Source organism: Myotis nattereri, assembly GCF_964212035.1.
Source record: "Myotis nattereri genome assembly, chromosome: 2".
In the NCBI taxonomy this organism is placed as follows: domain Eukaryota; kingdom Metazoa; phylum Chordata; class Mammalia; order Chiroptera; family Vespertilionidae; genus Myotis; species Myotis nattereri.
The window spans coordinates 15953189-15975512 of record NC_138076.1 but is presented as its reverse complement, the minus strand read 5'-3'; the positions used below and the strand labels follow the sequence as shown (position 1 = coordinate 15975512).

Below are 22324 nucleotides of genomic sequence, written 5' to 3'. Positions count from 1 at the left end.
CCGGCTGGGGCCTTCCTTTGTTCCACACCATCCCCTGGTGGTCAGTGCACATCATAGCGAGCGATCAAACTCCCGGTCTCCCGGTCTCCCGGTCAAGCTCCCATGGGGACACTTTGCATATTAACCTTTTTTTATATAGATATAAAAGCCTAAGCAACTGAAAGACCAAACGACCAAATGACTGAATGACCGAATGACTGGTCGACTGGTCACTATGACATGTACTGACCACCAGGGGGCAGATGCTCAATGCAGGAGCTGCCCCCTGGTGGTCAGTGCACTCCCACAGCAGGGCCAGGATGAGCAGGAGTGTTGGACTGCTGGTTTCGGCCTGATCCCTGCAGGCTGGGCTGAAACGGCAGTCTGACATCTGCTGAGGGGTCCCGGATTGTGCGAGGGTGCAGGCCAGGCTGAGGGACCCCACCGGTGCATGAATCCGTCCACCAGGCCTCTAGTTATTTATAAATTATTGTCTTATTTTCCATATGAACAACTGTAAACCTAATTTGCTCCATTCTATATGAGTGTGTGTGTGTGTCTGTAGGAAGCAGAAAGGGTGAAGCCAAACAAGGGAAAATAGGAAAAAGTACATCAAAAAGTCCCTCACTGTGTGTGACATAATCACATGAACACATTTAACATTGCATCACTTAAATAGAAAAAATAAGAAGACGTAAACTTTGAAGCAAATAGCCATAAAAAGAAAGGTGTGCATCGTCTTTGGTATTCTTTGTAGTCTGAGGAAGTCATCAGACAAGTTTGGTGAAGACGGGATCTGACGAGGGAAGATCCATCACTGACTTCCAATCCGTGTGTTAGATTCTAATGTATCACACTGTGCTTGCGGCGCCCTCACACCACTGTTTATGCAGCCGCTGCACTGCACTGTGTTCTGATTTATGGGGCTAACGCAGCTCCAGGAACATGCTGGCATGAATGAATGAAGCAGGGAGGAAGGAGCAGGTGTGAAAAACAGCGTTAAGGGGAAAGTGCAGTGCCCAGACAGAGACTGTAGGGGGCAGCAGAAACTCAGGCGTGGAAAGAGGCCGGCGCACAAAGCCTTCTGTGGATCTGGACGGTAGGGGGCCCTCTACTTGCCTTTAGGGACTTAGAAAAGGACCTGGGAGATTTTAGCAGCCATAATTTCGGTGGATTCAACACACCCTTTGAAACCATCCTGTCTGTTCTTCAGCATGAATGAAGCGATCTGAGAGCACGAGTACAAACTCGAAAGAATCATGTGTTCATGTTTCTTTATATATATAAAAAAATTAGAATGTCTATCTCAGTATTAGGATGTTATTATTAATCAACATTTCACGACAGAAAGCTTTGAAATTAGGGCCTGTGACAGCCATCATCCATCATGAATGCTATTTACTCTGGAACAAATTTTCCCCTTTTGACCGGGTTGCCAAGGAAACAGTGCAGACCCTCCTAGAGGTAAACAGAAGCTGGGGGAGGGGAATGAAATGATTCTCATCACGGTAAACCCCCAGGCCTCTCCTATGGATGATGTCAAAATCGTTGCTTTTGAATTTCATTCCATCAGATATTAATTGGCTTGCATGTGCCTGGTTTATTTTTACCCATCCCTTAATTTTTAACCTTTCTGTGAAAGTTTAAAGATATGTTTCTTGTAGGGAGCATGTAGCTTGATGTTATTTCCCATCCCAGCCTGAGAGTCCCCATCACCTGAGACTGGAGGGAGCCTGTGCCTGTTCCTCCTGACAGATCGATGCCCTGCCTCCCTCCTTACTTTATGTTCACGATGGACGGTATCGATTGCTCATGCTCTTCCCTTTTCTAATGTCTTCCAACTAATCAGGGTGTTTATTTTCCAAACTCTCCTCTCTGCCCTCCTTCCTTTCAAGCCAAACACATATTACTACATCACTCTTCTCTTTTAACTCGTATTTGAAGTTAGAAGCCTCTATCAATATATTAAAGATCACGTAGTCACTTTGACTCCCTAAAATTTTAACATTCTCAATCCTCCTGCCCACCAAATTGGTTCTTAGGACTGCTTTTGCTTTCTTACTTATTCATTCTCCATTCCTAATACCTATGTTTTGTTCATAAAATTAGAATTTGTAGTTATGACTTTTAAAAACACTTTTTAAACTTACTTTACAACTAGAAAAATAAAAATAGTACAAGGAACATTTGTAACGCCTGTTACTCAGGTTTACCTATTGTTAACATTTGCCCCAAATTCTAAATTCTATCATTTTCTTTCTCTCGGTGTACGTACACACACACACACACACACACACACACACAGATGTAATTCTTTTCTGAACCTTTTAAAGGTAAATTGCACATATGCCCTTATATTTACTCAGATCCCTAAACACATTAGTATATGTTTTCTAAGAAGAAGGATATTCTCTTACATGCCCACAGCAGTTATCAGTTTCACAAGTTTCCGTTGTTGTATGTTTTATCTAATGTATAATCCACATTCGCATTTTGTCAGTTAATGTCTTTTTCAGTACCCCCACCCCTCTCCAGTGCAGGATCCAGTCTCGGGGTGAGTCTCACATTGAGTTGTTTCTTTAGCCTCCTGCAGTCTGGAATGCTCACAGCCTTTCTTGGTATTTTATGACATTAACATTTTTTTAACGGTAACGTCCCCCTGACATTTAAAGAATAGAGTGTTGCTTGATTTGTGTTTTCGGGTGAGTCTGCTGTGCTTAGATTCAGCTCATGCGCGCTTAGTTCACTGCTGGCCAGTGAGGCTGTGCTTCCCTCAGGGTCTCTCCTCTGCTCTCACACGATGCCTACCTGCCCTCCACTGGGGATGCCAGGTCTGAGCACCTCCACAGGCTGCTGTCTGGCTCTCCACTCTATAATTATGGTTTTGTTTTTCTCCCTGGCAACTAATAAGCATCCGTAGTGATATATCTTTTGCCATGCAACTATCATGCTCCTTATCAGCACTCCCGCTAGATGTACCATCCATTGATGATTCTTCCCTGATCCAATCATCGCTTATGATCTTGCAAAATAGTGATTTTTTCAGCTCTATCAGTCCCTGCACATTTGCAGGCAGCTCTTGGCATCTTATTGTAAGCAAGAGCCCTCCCTAATTATATCTATCTATCTATCTATCTATCTATCTATCTATCTACCTACCTATCTATCTCTATCATCTATCTACCTATATCTACCTATGTCTATTTTTCATCTATCTACCTACCGATGTCTATCTATCTATCTATCTATCTATCTATCTATCTATCTATCTTCCTTCTATCTACCTACCTACCTATCTATCCATCCATTTATATCAACCCATGTCTATATATCATCTATCTACCTACCTATGTCTGTCTATCTATCTATCTATCTATCTATCTATCTATCTATCTATCTATCATCTATCATCATCTATCTAGTCTATTGGCATGAAGTCATTAATCTGAATTTCAATGGTTTGTAATTCAGTACTGTACTTAATGATTTGGTACTTAAATTGTCCCAGATTTGACAGTGAAAGTCACTTTTGTGTGTCCCTCCTTCCACAGTGAAAACTTGGTTCCCAGCAATATCAACATGCGTAGCTATTTGCTCAGTCCTTTAATAAACCTAAAATCAGTTCCAAGTTACTTGTCTATGCTGCTAAAATAAGCAAACTACTAAAAAGGGTTCAGGACTTATTTTCAATTCCCCCCAGCCCCAAGGTCCTTACTTTTCTCAAGAGATCTGAAATAGGACCAATGCCCACCTTCCGATTTTACATATCAAGTCCAGAGAGGCTCTAAAGCTTAATAAATGTCATAGAGCTAATAAGTCGGGAGGCAAGAAAAGTAACTCCGGCCTCCTCATTTCTAGAGCGCTGCTTTCTTTCTCCACTTCACTGCTCGGATCTGCCCAGGCAGTGATTTTTGTTATTGCTCTACCAGCAAATGAATACTGAGCTTCAAGTATTACCAGGACAAACCTAAACCAGAGCCAAATCAGAAACAACAAAAATGACCGCCACAAATGATAAAGAAAAGAAGAAAAGAAAAGAAGTGGGGTATTGGGGATGGAGGAAAAAAGACCCGGTAAATAAATGTTCAAACCAGACTTTCCAAACACTTATAAAGTCAGACAGCTCGATCTTTTTCTTAGTCACAGTTTTGCAGTATTTGGTAAAAAGAATCAGAGAAAGAAGGTTTCCAAGTAAACTGAGATCTGTCCTTAACTGGGTGGAGTGGAATGTAAGCCGGCCTGTGACCACATCTGAGACCAGCTACAGAGAAATAAGGGGCTCACAAACCTATTGGTGCTGAGCACAGACTGCTGGGGCGGGTGTGTGGGAGGCACTGAGGACCGCGCTGGGGTGGGGCAGGGGGCAAAGCAGGAGGGGCGCTGCGAGGGAGAGAAAGCAGGTAGAAGGTGGGATTACAGGTGAGCATCCGACTGAACAAAGGATTCCGCGGTTAGTACAGCACGGAGGACACCCACTAAGCGCTGTTTGCCGTGTTAGAAACTTAATATGTAAATACCACACAGGGACACAGGCACTGTCCCCAAACGTTTGGCTGTGGCTCTGAAGTCTTTCGAGGTCTGCCCCACGCGTGGCCCCTTCTTGTGATGATTTCATGCGGACATTTGCCACTGCTCTTTTAAAAGTCAAGACTAACACGGGGACACATGAAACACCAATAAGGTGCTGACTATTTTTCCTGCTCTATCACTTCAAGATCTTTTATTCTGAACCTCAGGTGAAGTTCCTGGGACACACTCTTTGGAGAAACACACCGAAAGGAGGTAGGATGACTCATTTTTCCCAGTGACAGTAACTTTTCAATGGCTCTTGAGAAATGGAAAGTGCAATATTTAAATTGAAATCATAAATGACACCAGTTTGGGCAAGGAGTAGAAAGCAATGGATCCATGAAGTGGAGAGTCCCCCAGACACATGGCTACTCATTGGTGAAGAAGGGGGCTGTCACTCAGGATGGGCCAGGCACAGCAGTTTGCCGAATGTCTCCTGTCGCACCAGATTACACGAGCAATCTGTTCGTCAGATGGCACAGATGGACACCGGCGAGCAGGGCTTGGAAAAGGTGATTCTCTGGTATTTATGCTCAAACAGATGGATTTTTGCAGCACGATTCAGGTGGCCACATTGTCAAAGCAACAGCTAGAAAGATTAACAGACTTGACTTGCTACGTAAATGACCTTCTGTAGCGTTTTTCTTTTTTCTAATGGCTGCTTCCATTTTACCTCTTCTGTGAAATCTTTCCCGGATAATATCTCTTGGCATATCATCATTCAGCGCTTATTCCCTGCAGCTCTTTGGTGCACACATGGACACCCACACAGTTCTCTGCTATCCAGCCCGACAGAGAATAAGGTGTTGGTGAATCAGCTCACTAATGGAGACTCACGGTGCTTAAACATCCATAAATTAGCAAATTTTACAGAGTAAGAAAATAAAATGCATATAACACTGGAAAAACAATTTTAGTATCTATCATTGATATATAGCTTTATAGCAATTTACCCCATCATTTGTTTTTAGCTTATTTATTATTAATTAAACACTTGGGAATTTCTGCCTGACCACAGCATTCACAAGAGCACAGTGCTCATTACATTACTGTTTAGATGTATGTGCTGTGCTAAGTACACACTCATGTCCTCATGAATCAATTTTTGTGTGTATTCCATTAACCATGCTCTATTTTTTAGTACAAATTTATGTTTATGACCAAGTGGGATGGATATATCTCAGGAATGCAAGGTTGGTTGCACCGTAAACTCCTGACAATTAACTTTTTTTATTGTAAGTGCCTGACATTGAGCTTTTGGTTGCTGAGGCATCCACTTCAAAGACATTTATCTAGAAGGAAAAAAAAGGAATTTCAAGAAAACTTCAGAGCATATGGCATTCTGCTGCCTTCAGAGGGTGGTTGGATGGGACCCGCAGTGCACATGAAGAGGAGGCATGATTTAAAAGGAAGCTGTTGGAGTAGTGTGTTGCAAATAAAATCTAAGCAGGCACTTTGCAATTCACTTCTCTGTTTCTATTTTTTCCTGGTGCTGTATTGCTGCCTTTCATTCCCAAACACTATAAATGTTCCTTGCCAGCTTTATATTCTAAATCCTAACTCCATCGTGTTCTCTCCAAGAATCTGACACCTACTTCTCCTGGTGCATGGGCAAGAAGGTAAGTGAGGGGGTGGGAGGGTGGTCTGCACCTGTGCAAATGTGTCACTCACTCTCATTTTTATCCATCATCTCATCCCCGAATGGTAGCATGGGGATAAAATGACCTCTAAATCCTTCCGGTCCTACTGCGATTGTGTTTGACTCTGGTTTGGACCCATCAGGTTCGACCCATGTCCATGTCCAGTTGTTGATTAAAGCATCCCACTCCAGGCAGTGATTCCGACTGGAATCAGACAACGAATGGGTCAGGGCTGCCTGTCACTACTTGTGCCAATTAAGCAGAGACAGGGTTGAGTCATATATGAGAGTTTATCACAATACTGCCAGCAGTATGGGACAGCAGCAGGTCATCCACAAAAATCTGCTCAACGCCCCTCCTCCCCCCAAGTCAGCTACTTATATTGGGTAGAAGGACAAAGATTACATGGGAAAGTAGGAATTACAGATATAGGGAAGTAGGCAAGGTGTAATGGCTACAGGTTACAGGCAATGTGGGCCTGGAGTCACAAAAGATGGACACCTCTGGGACTGGCAACAAGGTTGTAAATCTTTCCATGATGATGGGCAGTTCTCAGAAAAGGAGAATGGACCGCATTTCTGGGGCTACAGCTCCCAGCCAGCTCAGATGTGCTTTCTCTAATCAGAACAGAACCATCAGGGTTAATAGCAGGATTCATATTTCTTATAGCTCGTCCCCACTATTCAATTTCTGCCCCAGCAAAAGGAGAATGTGTTTCTCGGGCTGTTGTGATGTTACCCTTATTTAGTGTGCTGATCACCAAGAGGGCTGATGTCCTAGAGCTGTCCCTGCAGACCCAGCTCGGGAAGGCTGCATTCCGCCCGGGTGGCTGGGAGGACAGGAGGCAGGGGCGTCCCAGGGACCCGCAGTCACAGCGGTGTCCTCAGCCTGGAAGCTATTAAACCCTTGCTTTTCAAAGGGAGGTCGGAGGCCCAGCAACAAAGGCCTCACCTAGGAATCTGTTAGCATCTCAGACCTCCTCTGTCCCCCAGATCTGCAGGAGTGGAGCCTGCGTATTAAGAAGATTTCTAGGCGGTTCCTGAGCACATAAAAGTTTGAGACGCCTTCAGGTAAGTGTCGCTTCAGGTAAGTGGCCCTGAATGAGCTGAGAGTCTGCTGTCCCGTGGCAGGAGGCACTCGCATCCCTGCCCCTCCCTGTCACCAGGAGCCTGGAGAGACCGACGGGAGACTCAGCGCGTCCCCGCAGCCCCGCTCCTTCCCGGCGACGCTCCCCGGGGGCCGCGCGCCTATCCTCCCCAGACCCTCACCGCCCCGCGGTCCCCAACGAGCGGCGGCAGCGGGAAGGGAGCCCGCCCCCGGCGCCCCCAAGCTCCTCCCGGGCCGGGGTGTCCTCAGACAAGCGCGGCTCCTGCCCGGAGGCAGCGGCGCCCCGCGCGGGGTGCCCGGCGTCCTGTCCCCTCCCCGGCCATGGCCACTGGTCGCCGGGCGCTCCTGCTGCTCCTGCCGCCGGTGCTGGCCGCGCTGGGCCGCCTCGAGGGCTCCGGGGCCGGTGAGTGGGGCCCACGGGGAGGGATCGCACCCCGCTCGGCAGGGGGCAGGGGGCGCGGGCGCGGGGCGCTGCAGGGCGCTGCAGGGCGGAGGTAGAGGGGAGCTTGGGGGACCCTCGCTGGATGTGTGCCCCCACCCTCATCTGCTGAGACCTATCTGGGAGGGCCAGGCTGGCCTTCGGAGGGGCCGCCAGGTGAGTCGCGAGGCCCCCTTTCTCAGCTCTTGACTCCTTTGCATGCCTGCCCGCGGGTGGGAGGCCGGGGTGGGGGACGCAGCAGGGCTCAGGGGACGAATTCGGTGTCGTTCCCTCCTCCGTCCTCAAGCGCAGGGAAGTGGGGGTGCACCCTCGCTCTGCCTGTCCCCAACGTCCAGGCGCCCTGGGCGTCGCTCTCTGGTCCTGGTCTCCGATGGGCTCGCCCTGGAGGTTTCCGGGGCAGCACCCTGAAACCAGACCACGAAGGGATCGGGGCGGCCTGTCACTGCTTGTGCCCAAGTCCCTGGAGGCCGGGGACCCGGGGGAGCGGTGCCTCACTCCCCAAAACCCTAGGGGGGAGCTGCTGCTGGAAAGCCACTTCCTGTGGCACTTGGTACTCAGGTGCAGGCAGAGCCCATGCAGAGGAGAGCTGAGTCCCAGTCCCAGCGGGACCAAGGCACCCACAGTCCCCAAAGGTCTGGGCTGGCGACTTGGGCCGAGTGGAGGAGGTGGCCAGCGCGTGTCAAAGCCCCTGACCTGCAGACTCGCCCAGCTCTCCTGACAGGGGTCCCTCACTGGCCCCTGGAGGAAGGCAGGCGTGGAATCCTTAGTTTGGAGTAGGTGGCACTTCGCCCCCGAGTGGCTTGTTTCCCAGGAGGGGTGTAGCTAACCATTAGACAGACTACCGCCCCGCCTGGCGGGCAGCTCAGCGGTGGCAGGAGCCCTGGCTTTGTGGGGTTTGGGTGCACCACTCCCACTCCGGAAAAGGGATGAAAGTGAGCAGGTGATGAGTGGGCGTGCTTTCCCATGCCTTCCAGGGTGAAGACATCTTTATAATGTCTGATTTGGAGCCGCACCGGACCACTATGCTTTGTATATTGACAGACTATGAGAAAGCCACCATGAACTCAACACATCAATTACTATGTTTATAAATAAGTTTGTTGTTTTTTCACAGCAAGCCTCTGCCTAAATGTGGAAAGTAATATTTAAGAGCCATCTGCAGATGATGTGTAGAATCTAGATGCACATTTGGTCTTCAGACTGAAAGTCACCAGGGCAAAATATTGTTCAAGGTGTGACTCACCTAGCAGTGTGAATCTTTGAGGGCTGACTGCAATCCGAATGGGGGTCCTTCTAGAAAGATCTGCTGGAAGAGGGAGCAAAAGAATTAATGCTTTGTCAGTATGTATGTGGTGGAGACTGTGCAAGTGGCTTTGTGTCTGTTTAATCCTTGCATCTTCTTTTTAGGAGTACTTATGGACTAGCCTCATTTTATAGAAAACAAAACAAAACCGAGGTTCGGAGAGAGGAAGTAACTCACCCAAGTTCCTGGTGTTAGTGAGTGGTCTAACCTCAACCCCAACTGGGTAGCATGATGACTGAGCCTGGGCTCCCATATTCGTGGTTGGTAACATCAGCTGCTCTCAGTGTCATGGTCTCGGTCAAGTTAGGTGAGATTGCCTGGATGATATGTGAGTAGCTGGCAAAGTTATCAGCTACCCATTAATAGCCACTACTTCCTGAATCTTTTATTTAAAATGTTTTTTATAAGCTAGCCTTTAAAAAGTCAAACATTGAGCAATTATGCTAAAAGCACTGTCTTAGAGGGATATATGCAAGACTGGTATGGCCTGTTATCCAAGGAGATGTATCTAAGGAATGGCCTCCCATTGTCAATAACCGTTGCATAGCATTGGGTGCCACTTTCCATCCCATGTGCATCAAGTATCCCTGGGAGCAGGACTGCTGGGCTTCACTGCATCTTGCAGACACTCCCACTAGCATGGGGCATGGGCTTATGTTTTCTGGGGACCAAGGAGTGCCTTTTGCTCTTTGAAAGTTAGGGCAGTGTAGTAAATAAGTACAGCAAGGCTTTCCTGGGGTTTTCCTCTGAGGACCACATTCCAGAACAGGCTTATTTGGACCATTAATCATTCAGGGTGGATAAACATAAATTCATGACTCGAATAAAGCTGATAGTGTAAGTCAATCGCAGGCAAATAACTGAAAACTTACAAATTTTGTCACCAGGCTGTTAGAGACTTTCTTATAAAGATGGTATATAGGACCTAAAATTCTAATCTTATTTTAAGATGTACCTATACATATCTAGAAGTAAGCTAGACTGTGGAATCTCAGAGGGAATGTGGGGGGAGGGTGGGTGGGCGAGAAGTGGTCAACCAAAGAACTTGTGTGCATATACTAGTATGCATAACCCATGGACACAGACAATAGGGTGGTGAAGACCTGGGGTGGGGGTTGGGAGCAGGCTAGAAAGGGGTCAATGGGGGAAAGAGGGGGACATATGTAATACTTTCAACAATAAAAATTTAATTTAAAAAAAAGATATATCTATTTGCACAGGTCTAAAAGTAAGTTAGAGTCAAGTACTTTAAGCCTAGACCTCTAAACTTGCAACTATTCATACTCTGAGTCTTTAAGATGGAACCAGAGCTGGAAATATCTGTATCTCTTTAAATAAGTGTAAATCCACCCCAATCTAATAGGAAAACATGGAGGCAAATGGCAGTACTCAGCAACAACACCAAAACACCAGAGACATGGTCCCCAAGGATCAACACTGCTGAACTCATGTGGGTGTTAGGGTACTGACCCCCCTATTGTCCTAGGTATTAGCTGAAGAAAGATCTTCCAAGACCTCCTTTGACTGCAGCTTATCATGAAGAGGTGCTCTCTTGTACCCGAGGAAACCAGGACCTCATGGTTTTGTTTCTTGGTCGCCCAATGCAGATGAAGCACAGTGTAACATGACGAGGCAAGCTGCATGTGGTGACAGATGTATTCCTGTGGCCTGGCTCTGCAATGGAGAGCGAGAGTGCCCCGATGGGACCGATGAGCAGTGTGGTAAGCACCTTCCTCTATTGCAGCAGTTCTCAACCTGTGGGTCTCAACCAAAGGTGGTCGAACGATCCTTTCACAGGGGTCGCCTAAGACCACCCTGCATATCAGATATTTACATTACGATTCATAACAGTAGCAACATTACAGTTATGAATTAGCAACGAAAATAATTTTATGGTTGGATCACAACATGAGGAACTGTATTTAAAGGGCCAGAAGGTTGAGAACCACTGCTCTGTTGGGCCACGTACCCGTCCATGTCTGGCCCTTACTACTACATACCTGGCCAACAGTGACGCTGTCAGTTCTCATAGTTTTACCCTCTTAGTGGGTATTTGTAAACATTGGGTATTCTGGGTTGTTGCAGGCTTCCAGTGGGTAAAGCCAGGGATGTCTCTTTAAGTGCTGAGACCACTGTTATCAAAATAAATAGAAGGCTAGCTGGGATAGAAAATCCAGCAAAAATCTGGTTCCTTACCTTAAATTCAGGCTTACACAACTGTGGCAGTTACTCAGACTGGAAACCCTTGCCAATCCTAGTGTACACAATTACTTTTAAAAATTATTTTTACATTCAGGGTACATTTATTTGAAGCTGGGGACAGTGAAATAAGGCAGGGCCTAGGAGAGATGACGTTATAAGGCAGAGCCTAGGTGGGGCTGCTTGGTTCTCTAAAAATGTTATTGGGAAGAAATGACCCTAGGCGGGGCTGCCTTAACTCACTGGGAAGTCAGAGAAAAGGGATTCTTGGGGACGAATTCAGGGGTTTAGCCTGGGATGAGCTGCCACTGCCCATTGCTCCCCTGGTTGCAAGTCTCATGGGGACCCTTAGCGTTTAGGAGATGCATGGCTGTGGGGGAAGAACAGTGTGGGCATGTTCCCAGGAGGGAGAGCATTCACAATTACTTTTATATATGATAAACTAGTTCAACTTTTATGTGCTTAGAAATTTTATACAACTAAAAAACAACTTTGCAAAATAAATACAAAGAAAGCTACAACATCATGGAAGTCCAATTAACCACGTGGTAAATGTCTTGCTGAAATAAGGCCCAAAAACTTCTGTGCTGAAAGTGCTCAAAGCCCCAGAAGGGACACATGCGCAACTGTGTACAAGGAGAGCCTCCTAACAGATGCCTCACAACCTGTGCAGTGAATATGGAGGGAGAAAATTCCTCCTTAAAGGAGCAAACCTCCCCCCAAAGTACTTGGTGAGGGTTACATTCCTTTGCTATTCCCCATGCACACATTTCTGGTGGTTACTTACTGTAATAATTTAACACAAAACCTTTGATATCAAAATGAGTAATATTACAGGTTAAAATAAAAATTATACTTGTAGAAATGCTCTGTGCTATGCCCCCCATACACTTCACCCAGTTCCCCAGTATATATATATATATATATATATATATATATATATATATATATATATATTTAGAGGCCTGGTGCACGACATTTGTACACTGGGGGGTGGGGGGAACGGGTCCCTCAGCCCATCCTGCACCCTCTTGTAGTCTGGGACCCCTTGGGGGATGTCTGACTGCCAGTTTAGGTCCATTCCCCATGGGGACATCCTCCAAGGGGTCCTTAGCGCTGCAGCGGAGGCGGGAGAGGCTCCCACCACCACCACTGCACTCGCCAGCTTTTGGCTGAGTAGCGCTCCCCCTGTGGGTGCACTGACCACCAGGGGCCAGCTCCTGAGTTGAGCATCTGTCCCCTGGTGGTCAGTGCACGTCATAGTGACTGGTTGTTCTGCCGTTTGGTCGATTTGCATATTAGCCTTTTATTATATAGGATATATATATTAGCTTCTGCCAGTAGGCATACTTAGGTGGAAATGTTTAAGGGTCTAATTAAATAAAAAACAAACAGTTCACATGATGTCTTAGATTTTAATATAGTCTCAAATGTCAAAGGAGTTCAAAGAAGTCAACCTATAAAAGCTGACCACTAGCCACCTGTGATGATTTACATTTATTTAAATAAATAAAATAAAATTCAGTTCTTTTGTCATCCTAGCCATATTTTAAGTGCTCAATAGCCACATGTGACTAATGGCCACCATTCTGGACAGCACAGATATAAAAGGCTTCCATTGTCACAGAAAGTTATACTGGACATCAGTGTTATGGAAGAATGATGGGAGGAATGCTTTATTAACCAGCTAGGGGGCAGTCCCCTGGTAAGGTAAGAGCAAGTGACATCATCGGGGGTCACATGAATATGGCAGGAAAGTTTGGGGTTGACTCCAGTGACAAACCAGGAATTGATTTTTCCAGCTGATGGAAATAGTTAAGATGAAGCACAGATTTAGTGTCCTGACAAAACACCTCTTCTCTCCTGACCCTTCTTAAACACCTCTGGCCCACAGAGGAAATATGCCGTGGACATCCCGGAGCCTGGCAGTGTGATGATGGGAAGTGCATATCTCTCAGCTGGCTTTGTGACGGTGTTGGGGACTGCTTAGATGGCTCTGATGAGGTTGACTGTGGTAGGTACAACTAGGTCTTATCTTTAGTCATATTCTTTGTTTATTCACAACATTGATTGATATCCATAGTATTGGGTGGAACAAGCAAGTCACTAAATAGCCTTACACCATATGTGCTAAACCCAGATGTTAATTTGTCTCTAGTGTTACAGGTGACTTTTTACCCACTTCTTCATTTTTCAAAATCACCTAAAATAAAAAAAGATTATTAGACTTATTGGTTTTTTTGTCTAACTTCTTTGGGGTGAAACTTCAATATACAAAGCTGTGGCTAAATCTCCAATGATTAACATCCATTTTGACTCTTGGTTTTCTATAAACAAAGCCCATGAGCAAAGCATAAATCCCTAAATAAACAAGGCTGCAGTACAGCAGTGCCATCTCACAGAGCCAACTCCTGCCTTTAGAGAGCTTGACAGCATGTCCAGACCAAAAAGTCCGGTGTCCATGGAGCTCTGAGTGCCGTGATGCTTGGGAACTCTGTGATCGCTCCGAGGACTGTGCAGTCGGGTCTGACCAAGCACACTGCCCCCGGGACCGTTGCCTGGCCGGGCAGTGGCAGTGCAAGAACAAGGTGTGTGTCATGGAGACCCAAACGTGTGATGGCATCAACGACTGTGGTGACTCTTCGGACGAGGACATCTGCGGTGAGCCTTGCTCTCCCACTTTTGCTTAAAGGGAAGGTTGTTCCGGGGGGGGGGGGGGGGGGGAAGGGGCTTCTTTCTGTATATTGTGTTTTAATTCCTGTGACTGAGACTAAAATCCCATATCTAAAAACAGGATGTTTCCTAGCAATAACCTAGATGTAGTTGCCCATAGAAACATACTAGTAGAGCCGTACTTGAACAGTAACTCTGCAGTGGGCACTCAAAGCATTGCCTATGTTTCCATGATTCAGTTATGGCCAATTCCCAGAGCCCCATCCCGTGTAGTAAATTATGGAAGGGAAAAACCCTCATTAAAGGGGAAAACCCCCAAAGCACTTGCTGAGGGCCATAGTCCTTTTCATAGACCACATGCACAATGTGGTGGAGCCTCCAACTTCTCGGGAAACCTCAATTCCATTCCACCTTTCCTTTCTAGAGCTAAATCTGCAGTATCGAATATATTCAGACTCTAACATTTCTATAATAAAGTATGAACCTAGTTTCTTAAGAGAATATATCTTTTAGGGCTAGTGTTGACTGGCTTTAATTCCGTTTTAATTAGGAGTGTTTACTACTAGTTCAGTTCAGTTTTAATACTATTTCAATCTGATGCCCAGAGGTCTTAACATCTTTGTTATTGAGTCTTAAGCCCCAATTCCCTGGAAACTTTGCTTAAAAAAGAAAACTTTCTTTTCTACCTAGATTTGCTTTGGGTAGTAGGCATGTTGCCATCTTACCCAGTGTAAGAGTTCTCTATTTCTACTTCCCCACAATTGTCAGTGAACAAGAATGCCTACCTTCCTTCACAGCTTCCTGCCCAGAAGGCATGGTTGGCTGTGATAAAGGGAAATGCATCCTGGAATCCCTGGTGTGTGATGGGGAAGCAGACTGTGCTGACGGAACTGACGAGCCCACCACATGTGGTAAGAAACCAATTGCTTGGCTTTATAAGAGAGAGGGGAGACTGAGATGAAAGGATCAGTGCCTTAGTCATCATCGGGGGTCCACTCTCTGAGAGAATGCTGGGGCTGAAACTCCGACACAAGCAATTACTCTTCAGTGATGGATCCCTTCCATTTTACAAGTTCCCGTCCTTGGCTGTGGTCTCCTGAGAGCGAGCAAATGCTACCTGAGTTACTCCCATGTTTCTCTCTCATTGATGACTTTGCTATTGAGAAGCAAGTCATTTGTTCAAGACAAAATGGCCAATTCTCTAAGGATTTAACAAAGAAAAGACTGGGGAAGGCCCTTCCCAGGGGAGGAGCCACTGAGCACACAGCTCTGGTCTTTAAACCCGTGCTTCTCACTGCAAAAATCACTGCTGCTTTGAGTTGGGCAGAGAGAGCGTGGGCATCTGCCTCCAGGTCACTTTGTCATTTTTCTCATATTCTCCACCCCTCTCTCCAAATCTTGTCTCAGACCTGGACGATGAAACCTCTTTAGTACTGTTAAAGGCTACAAATGAAGCTTTTTACTAAAGGAACAAAGATACTAAGAACATAAACAATGGGATAAATACAGGTTTCTGGTCCTGTGTAGACATCCACTGGGGTTAGTACATTTTTATATCATTCCTAAGGTAAGGGCTTCCAGTTGCCCACAAAGCTTAGAGAAAATAGAGAAGAGGCTGCTGGCCCCTCCGTGGGTGGACGATATACCAACACTTGAAATTGTCCAGCCCATCTGCCTAGAAAGAAACTCTTTACCCTGATTCCTGATTCCTAACTTTCCCTTTTCTACAGTCTTGCCCCACTGCCTCCGCATTCCTGGGCAAGAGGTCAAGGAGAAAAGTTATCCTTAACCAGTCTCCAGTCCTCATACAAGTAGAGGGTCATGACACATGCAGTTTATAAAATGTTTGCTCTTTACTGTGTTCAGCTGTACTGATCGCTGTCCTGTCTCCACCAGGTAAAAGCTGCTCCCTGGCCAACGGGGGCTGTGAGGGGCAGTGCAGCGATGCCAGCTGGGGTGCCCGCTGTTCCTGTGGAACCGGGTGGCAACTGCAGCCAGATGGTCAGAGCTGTGGAGGTCAGATTCATTCAGCTCATCTTTTTAAAAGAAGTTTTTATTGTTTAAAATATACATAACATAAAATTTATCATTTTAATCATTTTTAAGTGTACAATTCAGTGGCATCAAGTACACTCACAGTGTTGTGCACCATTCCCAATATCCATTTCCAGAACTTTTCATCATCCCCAATAGAAACTGTACCCATTAAACAATCACTCCTGAAGCTCCCTTTCCAATCCCCTGATAACCTCACTGGACTTTCTGTCTCTATGAATTTGCTTATATTCTAGCACGACATATAAGTGGAATCATACAATATTTTTCCTATTGTGTCTGGCTTATTTCACACAGCATGTCTTTAAAGTTCATCCATGTTGTAGTATGTATCAGAATTTATTTTTAAGGCCAAATACTCCCTTGTTTGTTTTTATCTACTCATCTCTTCATTGACTCTTGGGTTGTTTCCACCTTTTGGCTGCTGTGGATAATGCTGCTATGAACATTGGTATACAGGTATCTGTTTGAGTCTCTGCTTTCAAATCTCCTTAGTGTATACCAGAAATGGAACTGCTGGATTATATGGTAAATTCTGGATTTAATTTCACTTTTGGAGGGACTATCAAATTGTTTTCCACAGTGACTGTACTGTTTGACATTCTCACCAGCAATGCACAAGGGTTTCAATTTCTCTATTCTTGCCAATGCTCGTCATCATCCCCTTTTTGTGGGAATTGTTGACTAATAGAAATATGTTGAATTTAACATCTTTCTTTTATGGGACTTAAGGATTTTTGCCATAGAATAGATAATACTTGTCACTCATGGCCATGCCTAAGGTCTATGGCATGGGCAGCAGGACAGAGTCTGAAGTGAGAGCCCATTTTGTGTTTATCCTTTCTTGTTCCTCCTAGCTGACCTTCTCTAAGTCACCTAGTCCTTCAAGCCTCATTTTCCCCCTTTGTAAAATGGGACTATGATGCCAGAATGACTAAAATAAATGTCATGTATCTTCACAATTCACTAGTAATCTGAAAAAGTTATGGCTGTTACTTCGCAGCTCTTGTCCATAAAAATATAGGACAATATTTTAGGCTAAAATGTGATGAGGAGGGCCGAAGATTTGTTGTCTTGATGTTTTTTCCTAAAGGGTAGATCAGCCCTGCCACCCTGAACCAGGTCAATGGCCCTTGTACAGTAGCTCCCTCTCTCTTCATGGATTCCACCTGCAGTCCTACCCACTTAGGTAGAAAAGATATAAGAGGAAAGGCCCTGGTTTATTAGACAGCATCAGAGTTATATTCAACAAATACTTTTATATTAAGAATTCATCAAGAATTGCAATGAGCCTATTCTAAATAAGACAACTAAATTTATTAATCTTCCATTAGACGTATGAAGTCTGTATCTGGTCATGATCTTGGAGGGGTCTGGGTTTTGCACACACACCCAGACTACTGCAGCCTCCTTCTTGGGTTATGGCTCATTGTAGTGATTGGTTAGCCACTAAGCTTGACTTGTAGTCATATATTGATCATTCTTCCTTGGGCTAGGAAGGCATTATTCTATTTTAGGACCCTGTGGTTTTGGAGGAACATTTTTCCCTGGAAATGCACTCAAGGAACTATATTCCTTCCTGCTTAAAAAAAAAAAAAATCTCTCCTAGTCCTATGACTCATACTCTAAAGGGGTCCTGCCATCTGGCTTTGAGGAAATAGTTGTACTTAATTTAAATTCTGCCAGTTATACTTGTGAGGCGTAAGCCTTTTCCATCATTTTGGATGAGATGTCCCATGGCATAGTAGGTCCCAACACTTGTCATTCTGAATTAAGTTCTGGCTGGCCTGACAAGTGACACATCCCCAGCCAAGAATGTTGCTAGGGTAACATAGATCAGTATTCTGTACCAACCAAACATCTAGCTCCCTATATTGATGTTTCTGCTGAATTATATTCATATACATGTGAATTCTATAGAGACAGGGACTGTCTATTCCAGCACCTGGCACAGTGACTTCCACATAATACATGTGTAATGAGCATCTGAAAAGTGGCCCAAAGGAACAAAAATACTCAAGTGGTTTCATAGGCATTCTCTAACTTTTAGCTCTCTGTCATTAGATATAGATGAGTGCTCTATGGCATACACTCCTTGTGACCAGCTGTGTCATAATACACCAGGCTCTTACTCCTGTGTGTGTATTCAAGGTTACCAGCTCTACAATGGCACCCGCTGTCAGGTTATAGGTGAGTTCCAATACCCAAAGCAAAGCCTAGCTCCTGCTCTATTCTCAGCCAAATTATAAATAAAAGGGATTTAGTCAGTTCACTTTAAGGTCTAGTGTTAGAGGTGACTTCATTCTTTCTATAAAAAGCTGCTATTATAACATTCTTTGGCCAATTTGAGTGTCAGTTGCTATTAGGTGTCTTTAAAATGACTTACTCTATCAGCTGTACAGCTAGGTGCTCCAGAAACCTAGTCAATGTAATCTTACTTTGTCCTGTGCTTCTTTAACGATGGGACACTTAATTACTTTGGCTGATATGTACAAAGATTAGAGAGGACTTCAGTCTAGATAAGGAGAATGGCTGAATCTGATTTATGATATTTATTTATTTTTTTAGAGAGAGATCAATTTGTTGTTCCATTTATTTATGCATTCATTGGTTGCTTTGCCCTGACCTGGGATCAAACCCAGCAAGCTTGGCATGTCAGAATGATACTCTAACTGAGCTACCCCACCAGGGCTGAATCTAAAATCAAATAAGGCAGAAAAGTTCCAAAGATTAGTTTTAATGTGCCAGAGTTCAGAGGAGGAGTTGAGACGTATGATGGTCAACTAGATCTCCTTTGGATAGACCTTAGTCCAGACTTCAGGGATAAGTAGATGTTGGCATGGGAAATAGGACAGCATCTTCAGTTAAAGAGAATGGTGTGAAAGAAAGGTGCAAAGTAATGTGTCATTACTTCTCTTCTATTGCAGATGGTGCTGTGAGAATTCTCATAGCAGCAGATCGAGAGCTTGGTGTCCTGGATCAAAGAACAGGCATCTATGAGACTCTGATACCTATAAAATCGAGACCTACTTCTGTTGCATATGATCTTGAGAGAAACATGTACTTTTGGGTAGATGAATTCTTAAATATGTTTGTCCTTGGAAAACCAAAGTCTGTTTCTCTCTATCCAGGTATGTTTCTTGATGTTAAGAACCTGAACTTCTTAGTGCTACTTAAACATAGTATAAGAAGCATATGCATCCTATCCAGATACCTTCCTCTGTAATTCACTTACCATGAGTCATGATAGTACATAAAATCCCAATTTGGTATAAGGCTCTGTAGTGTGTATGCTCTAAAGGAGCTTTGTATAATTAGACTAAGTTCTGGGACATGGGCGCAGGCCAAAGTTGGTCATAGCTCCCTCTCTAGGTATGTGACCTTGAGTAAGTTGTTAACCCCTTACATTGAGCCACCCTCCATTAGATGAGGGTAATAGTGCATGTTTCACTGTGTAAGCATGGGGAATAAACTAGAACAGGGGTTCTCAACCTTCTGGCCCTTTAAATACAGTTTCTCATGTTGTGACCCAACCATAAAATTATTTTCGTTGCTACTTTATAACTGTAATGTTGCTACAGTTATGAATCGTAATGTAAATATATGATATGCAGGATGGTCTTCGGCGACCCCTGTGAAAGGGTCGTTCGACCGACCGCCAAAGGGGTGGCGACCCACAGGTTGAGAACCGCTGAACTAGCGGATGCATGTGAAAAAGAGGTAGAGTTCATGACAATTCACCTGAGACTTCTGATGTAAAAATGGCTCCAAATTGAAGTCACATTCTCTTGGATTCCTTGGTTATACTTTTGCTAAGGTCTTTCTCTTTCCCTGCTACCAAGTGTGTATTGGAAACACCCTTCAGTCACTTCCTGTATCCGATTTGCCTCATTGTACAGCTTGAAATTAGAAGCTGTAGAAAAGTTATGTCCAAGTCTCTTTTTTAAAGCTAAGATGGATAGCCCTAGCTGGTTTGGCTCAGTGGATAGAGTGTCGGCCTGTGGACTCAAGGATCCCGGGTTTGATTCCGGTCAAGGGCACATGCCCCAGTTGGGGGCTCGGTCCTCAGTGGGGAGAATGCAGGAGGCAGCCAATCAATGAGTCTCTCTCATCATTGATGTTTCTAACTATCCCTCCCTCTCCCTTCCTCTCTAAAATCAATAAAAAAATATTTTTAAAAAAAGGTAAGATGGGTATAGAAGAATATAGGAACGTAATACTGTCTTCTGTCTCCCCAGAACTCAAAACAGTGAACAGTGTCTCTTTGGACTGGTTCACGGGACAGTTATATTGGGCTAGCAGCTTTGCAAGGGTCATCTGTGCTGGTTTAAGTGATGGCAGAGGCTACGTCAGAATCCTGGAAAAGGATCTTGTGCCAGAGCAGCTAATCGTGTTTCCTGTAAAGAAGTAAGTAGTGTTTTTTTGGGAATATATCCAAAATCATTGCTTACCTTAGATATTTAAGTTGATAAGAGAACATTTCAACTTTTTTTTTTCATGATGACACGAAGAGAATTTAATCTCTATTTAATTTTTTAAATATGTTTATTTTTAGAGAGAGAGGAAGGGAGATAGATAGAGAGATGGAAACATCTATGAGAGAGAAACATCATGGATCAGCTGCCTCCCACACTCCCCTCTACCTCCCTCACCAGGGTCATGTGCCCTGACCAGGAATTGAACTGGTGACCTCTTAGTTCGTGGGTTGACACTCAACTGTTGAGCCACATTGGCTAGGCCACTTCAACCTTTTCAATCTAGTTTTCATTTTCTCCAAAAAATGAATAAATTTTGAAGTCTAAATTGAATATATGCAGTCAAACTTTTCAAAGTCTAAGAGCAAAAATCTCCAGCATTCTTAGCAGTGCAATCATATGAGACATGTATGACAGAGCTGAGGGAGCCTGGCTGTTAAGAATAATGTATGTGCAACTGAGGGGGTTCTCTAACACCTGTGCTGCTTTTCTCAGGTACCTGTACTGGGTAAATCGAGGTCAGAAAGGCATGAGGACTATTGACACTGCAGGGATGGATGGCTCTGATAGGAAGGTGCTTGCGGTTGTAAACATGGAGGACCCTGTAGGACTGACACTTGACCATGTGACTGGCAGGCTTTACTGGATCAGTGCATATAAAGAGGTATCGTGGAGAGGTCAGGAGGGAGAGGTAAACCCTTTTAGTTGGGACTTGGGATGACTATGGGTAAGTACAAAATTCTCTTAAGTCTCGTATCAACTCTGTGAAGCATCTTCTGGCCATGAAAACTGAGAAAAACAAGTTACAATTGACCAATATCTGGACTGTATCAGCATAGGTTGGGTGATTTAGTGGGACTTCCTTCAACACTCTATAGTCAAACTTAGCACTGGAATCTCCTGGTATATAGGTCATGTTCTATGTCGTACCTAGGATACAAAACCTTTAAAGATGGCAAACCACTTCTTAAAAGCATACGTTACTTAGGTACTTCAGTGCCTTGTACTCATATTTCTAGTTCTTAATACTGCAGTTCATGCTATTTCACTTTTGGAAGCATCAAACTAAAAGACTTGGTGGCTAAAGCATAGGCTTGGGATTCATGTTTTTAAGCCTATTACTTCTGGCTGTGGTTTTGCCTACTTATGGTGTCTCATTAATCTCTCTGAAAAGAGATAGAATCCCTACTTCAGAAGGCAGTTGGAGAATATAGTGAAAGGATCTGGTACAATGTGTGGATGCGGACAGTAAGTTATGGTAGCTTCTTGTACAACATAAATTTGCACAAGAAGCAGTTCAATACACTGGCTTTGACATTCGCCTCCATGAATCTAAGATGAGTTCATCCCTATCATGTTGCTATCATGTGAAGATGTTTCATTAGTGCCCAAGAAACTGAGGTGCACTAACATTGTCAGCACCTGTTGCTCATGCTTCCATGCTCTCATGAGATGCTCTAATCGTTCAGTCCATAGAGATGGTGAACGTGGATGGCAGTGGCAGGCACACCTTTCCTCAGATCTTCTTGGAAGATGAAGAACCAGTAGGACTAGCTGTATTTGAGAACTCTTTCATCTGGACAAATAAAATACAGCTGTTTCATACTTCACCCCACACCCCAAAGGAGAGAGTGGTGCTGCTAAATGCTTCCATATCTGCTCTCACAGTCCTTCACAAATCCCAACAGCCTAAGAGTAAGTCCAAGGCTTGCTTCTGAAATGCTTAAGAACCAGAATGCATACTTAACAGCAAGCAGAAACTATCTAAATTACTATTGTGGCCTGGTGTTGGAACTTGCCATTTTGAGGCAGAGGAAATGTTCTGGGTATGATTCCGGACTTATACAGGACTTCTCAGTAAGATGAACTGAATAAAAATGTCTAC

The 22324-nt window shown here is 44.5% G+C and overlaps 2 protein-coding genes across 2 annotated transcripts in view; both read left to right on the top strand.

Annotated features, from left to right (window-relative positions):
• The first annotated feature begins 7264 nt into the window (after positions 1-7264).
• Positions 7265-17549, top strand: LOC308514368 (uncharacterized protein). The gene is made up of 6 exons (XM_081084515.1): positions 7265-7698; positions 10645-10758; positions 13131-13250; positions 13658-13897; positions 14707-14820; positions 15806-17549. Exons 1-6 carry the CDS (start codon positions 7617-7619, stop codon positions 15982-15984), a joined length of 849 nt encoding a protein of 282 aa, XP_080940641.1. The 5' UTR covers positions 7265-7616; the 3' UTR covers positions 15985-17549.
• The window catches only part of LOC308514367 (low-density lipoprotein receptor-related protein 2-like), a 36450-nt gene continuing 31644 nt past the window's right edge, over positions 17519-22324 (top strand). The window contains exons 1-5 of the mRNA XM_081084514.1: positions 17519-18154; positions 18892-19095; positions 20203-20371; positions 20935-21103; positions 21909-22134. Coding sequence (XP_080940640.1) covers positions 18046-18154; positions 18892-19095; positions 20203-20371; positions 20935-21103; positions 21909-22134 — 877 coding nt within the window. The 5' untranslated portion in view covers positions 17519-18045. The remainder of the gene's footprint in view (positions 18155-18891; positions 19096-20202; positions 20372-20934; positions 21104-21908; positions 22135-22324) is intronic.

What these genes read in the sequence shown, in the direction of transcription:
- LOC308514368 (XM_081084515.1), top strand. Translation starts at nt 7,617, where the DNA reads ATGGCCACTGGTCGCCGGGCGCTCCTGCTGCTCCTGCCGCCGGTGCTG. An exon ending in CCTCGAGGGCTCCGGGGCCG is followed by an intron (nt 7,699 to 10,644) that starts GTGAGTGGGGCC and finishes CGCCCAATGCAG; the next exon opens with ATGAAGCACAGTGTAACATG. An exon ending in TTCGGACGAGGACATCTGCG is followed by an intron (nt 13,898 to 14,706) that starts GTGAGCCTTGCT and finishes CTTCCTTCACAG; the next exon opens with CTTCCTGCCCAGAAGGCATG.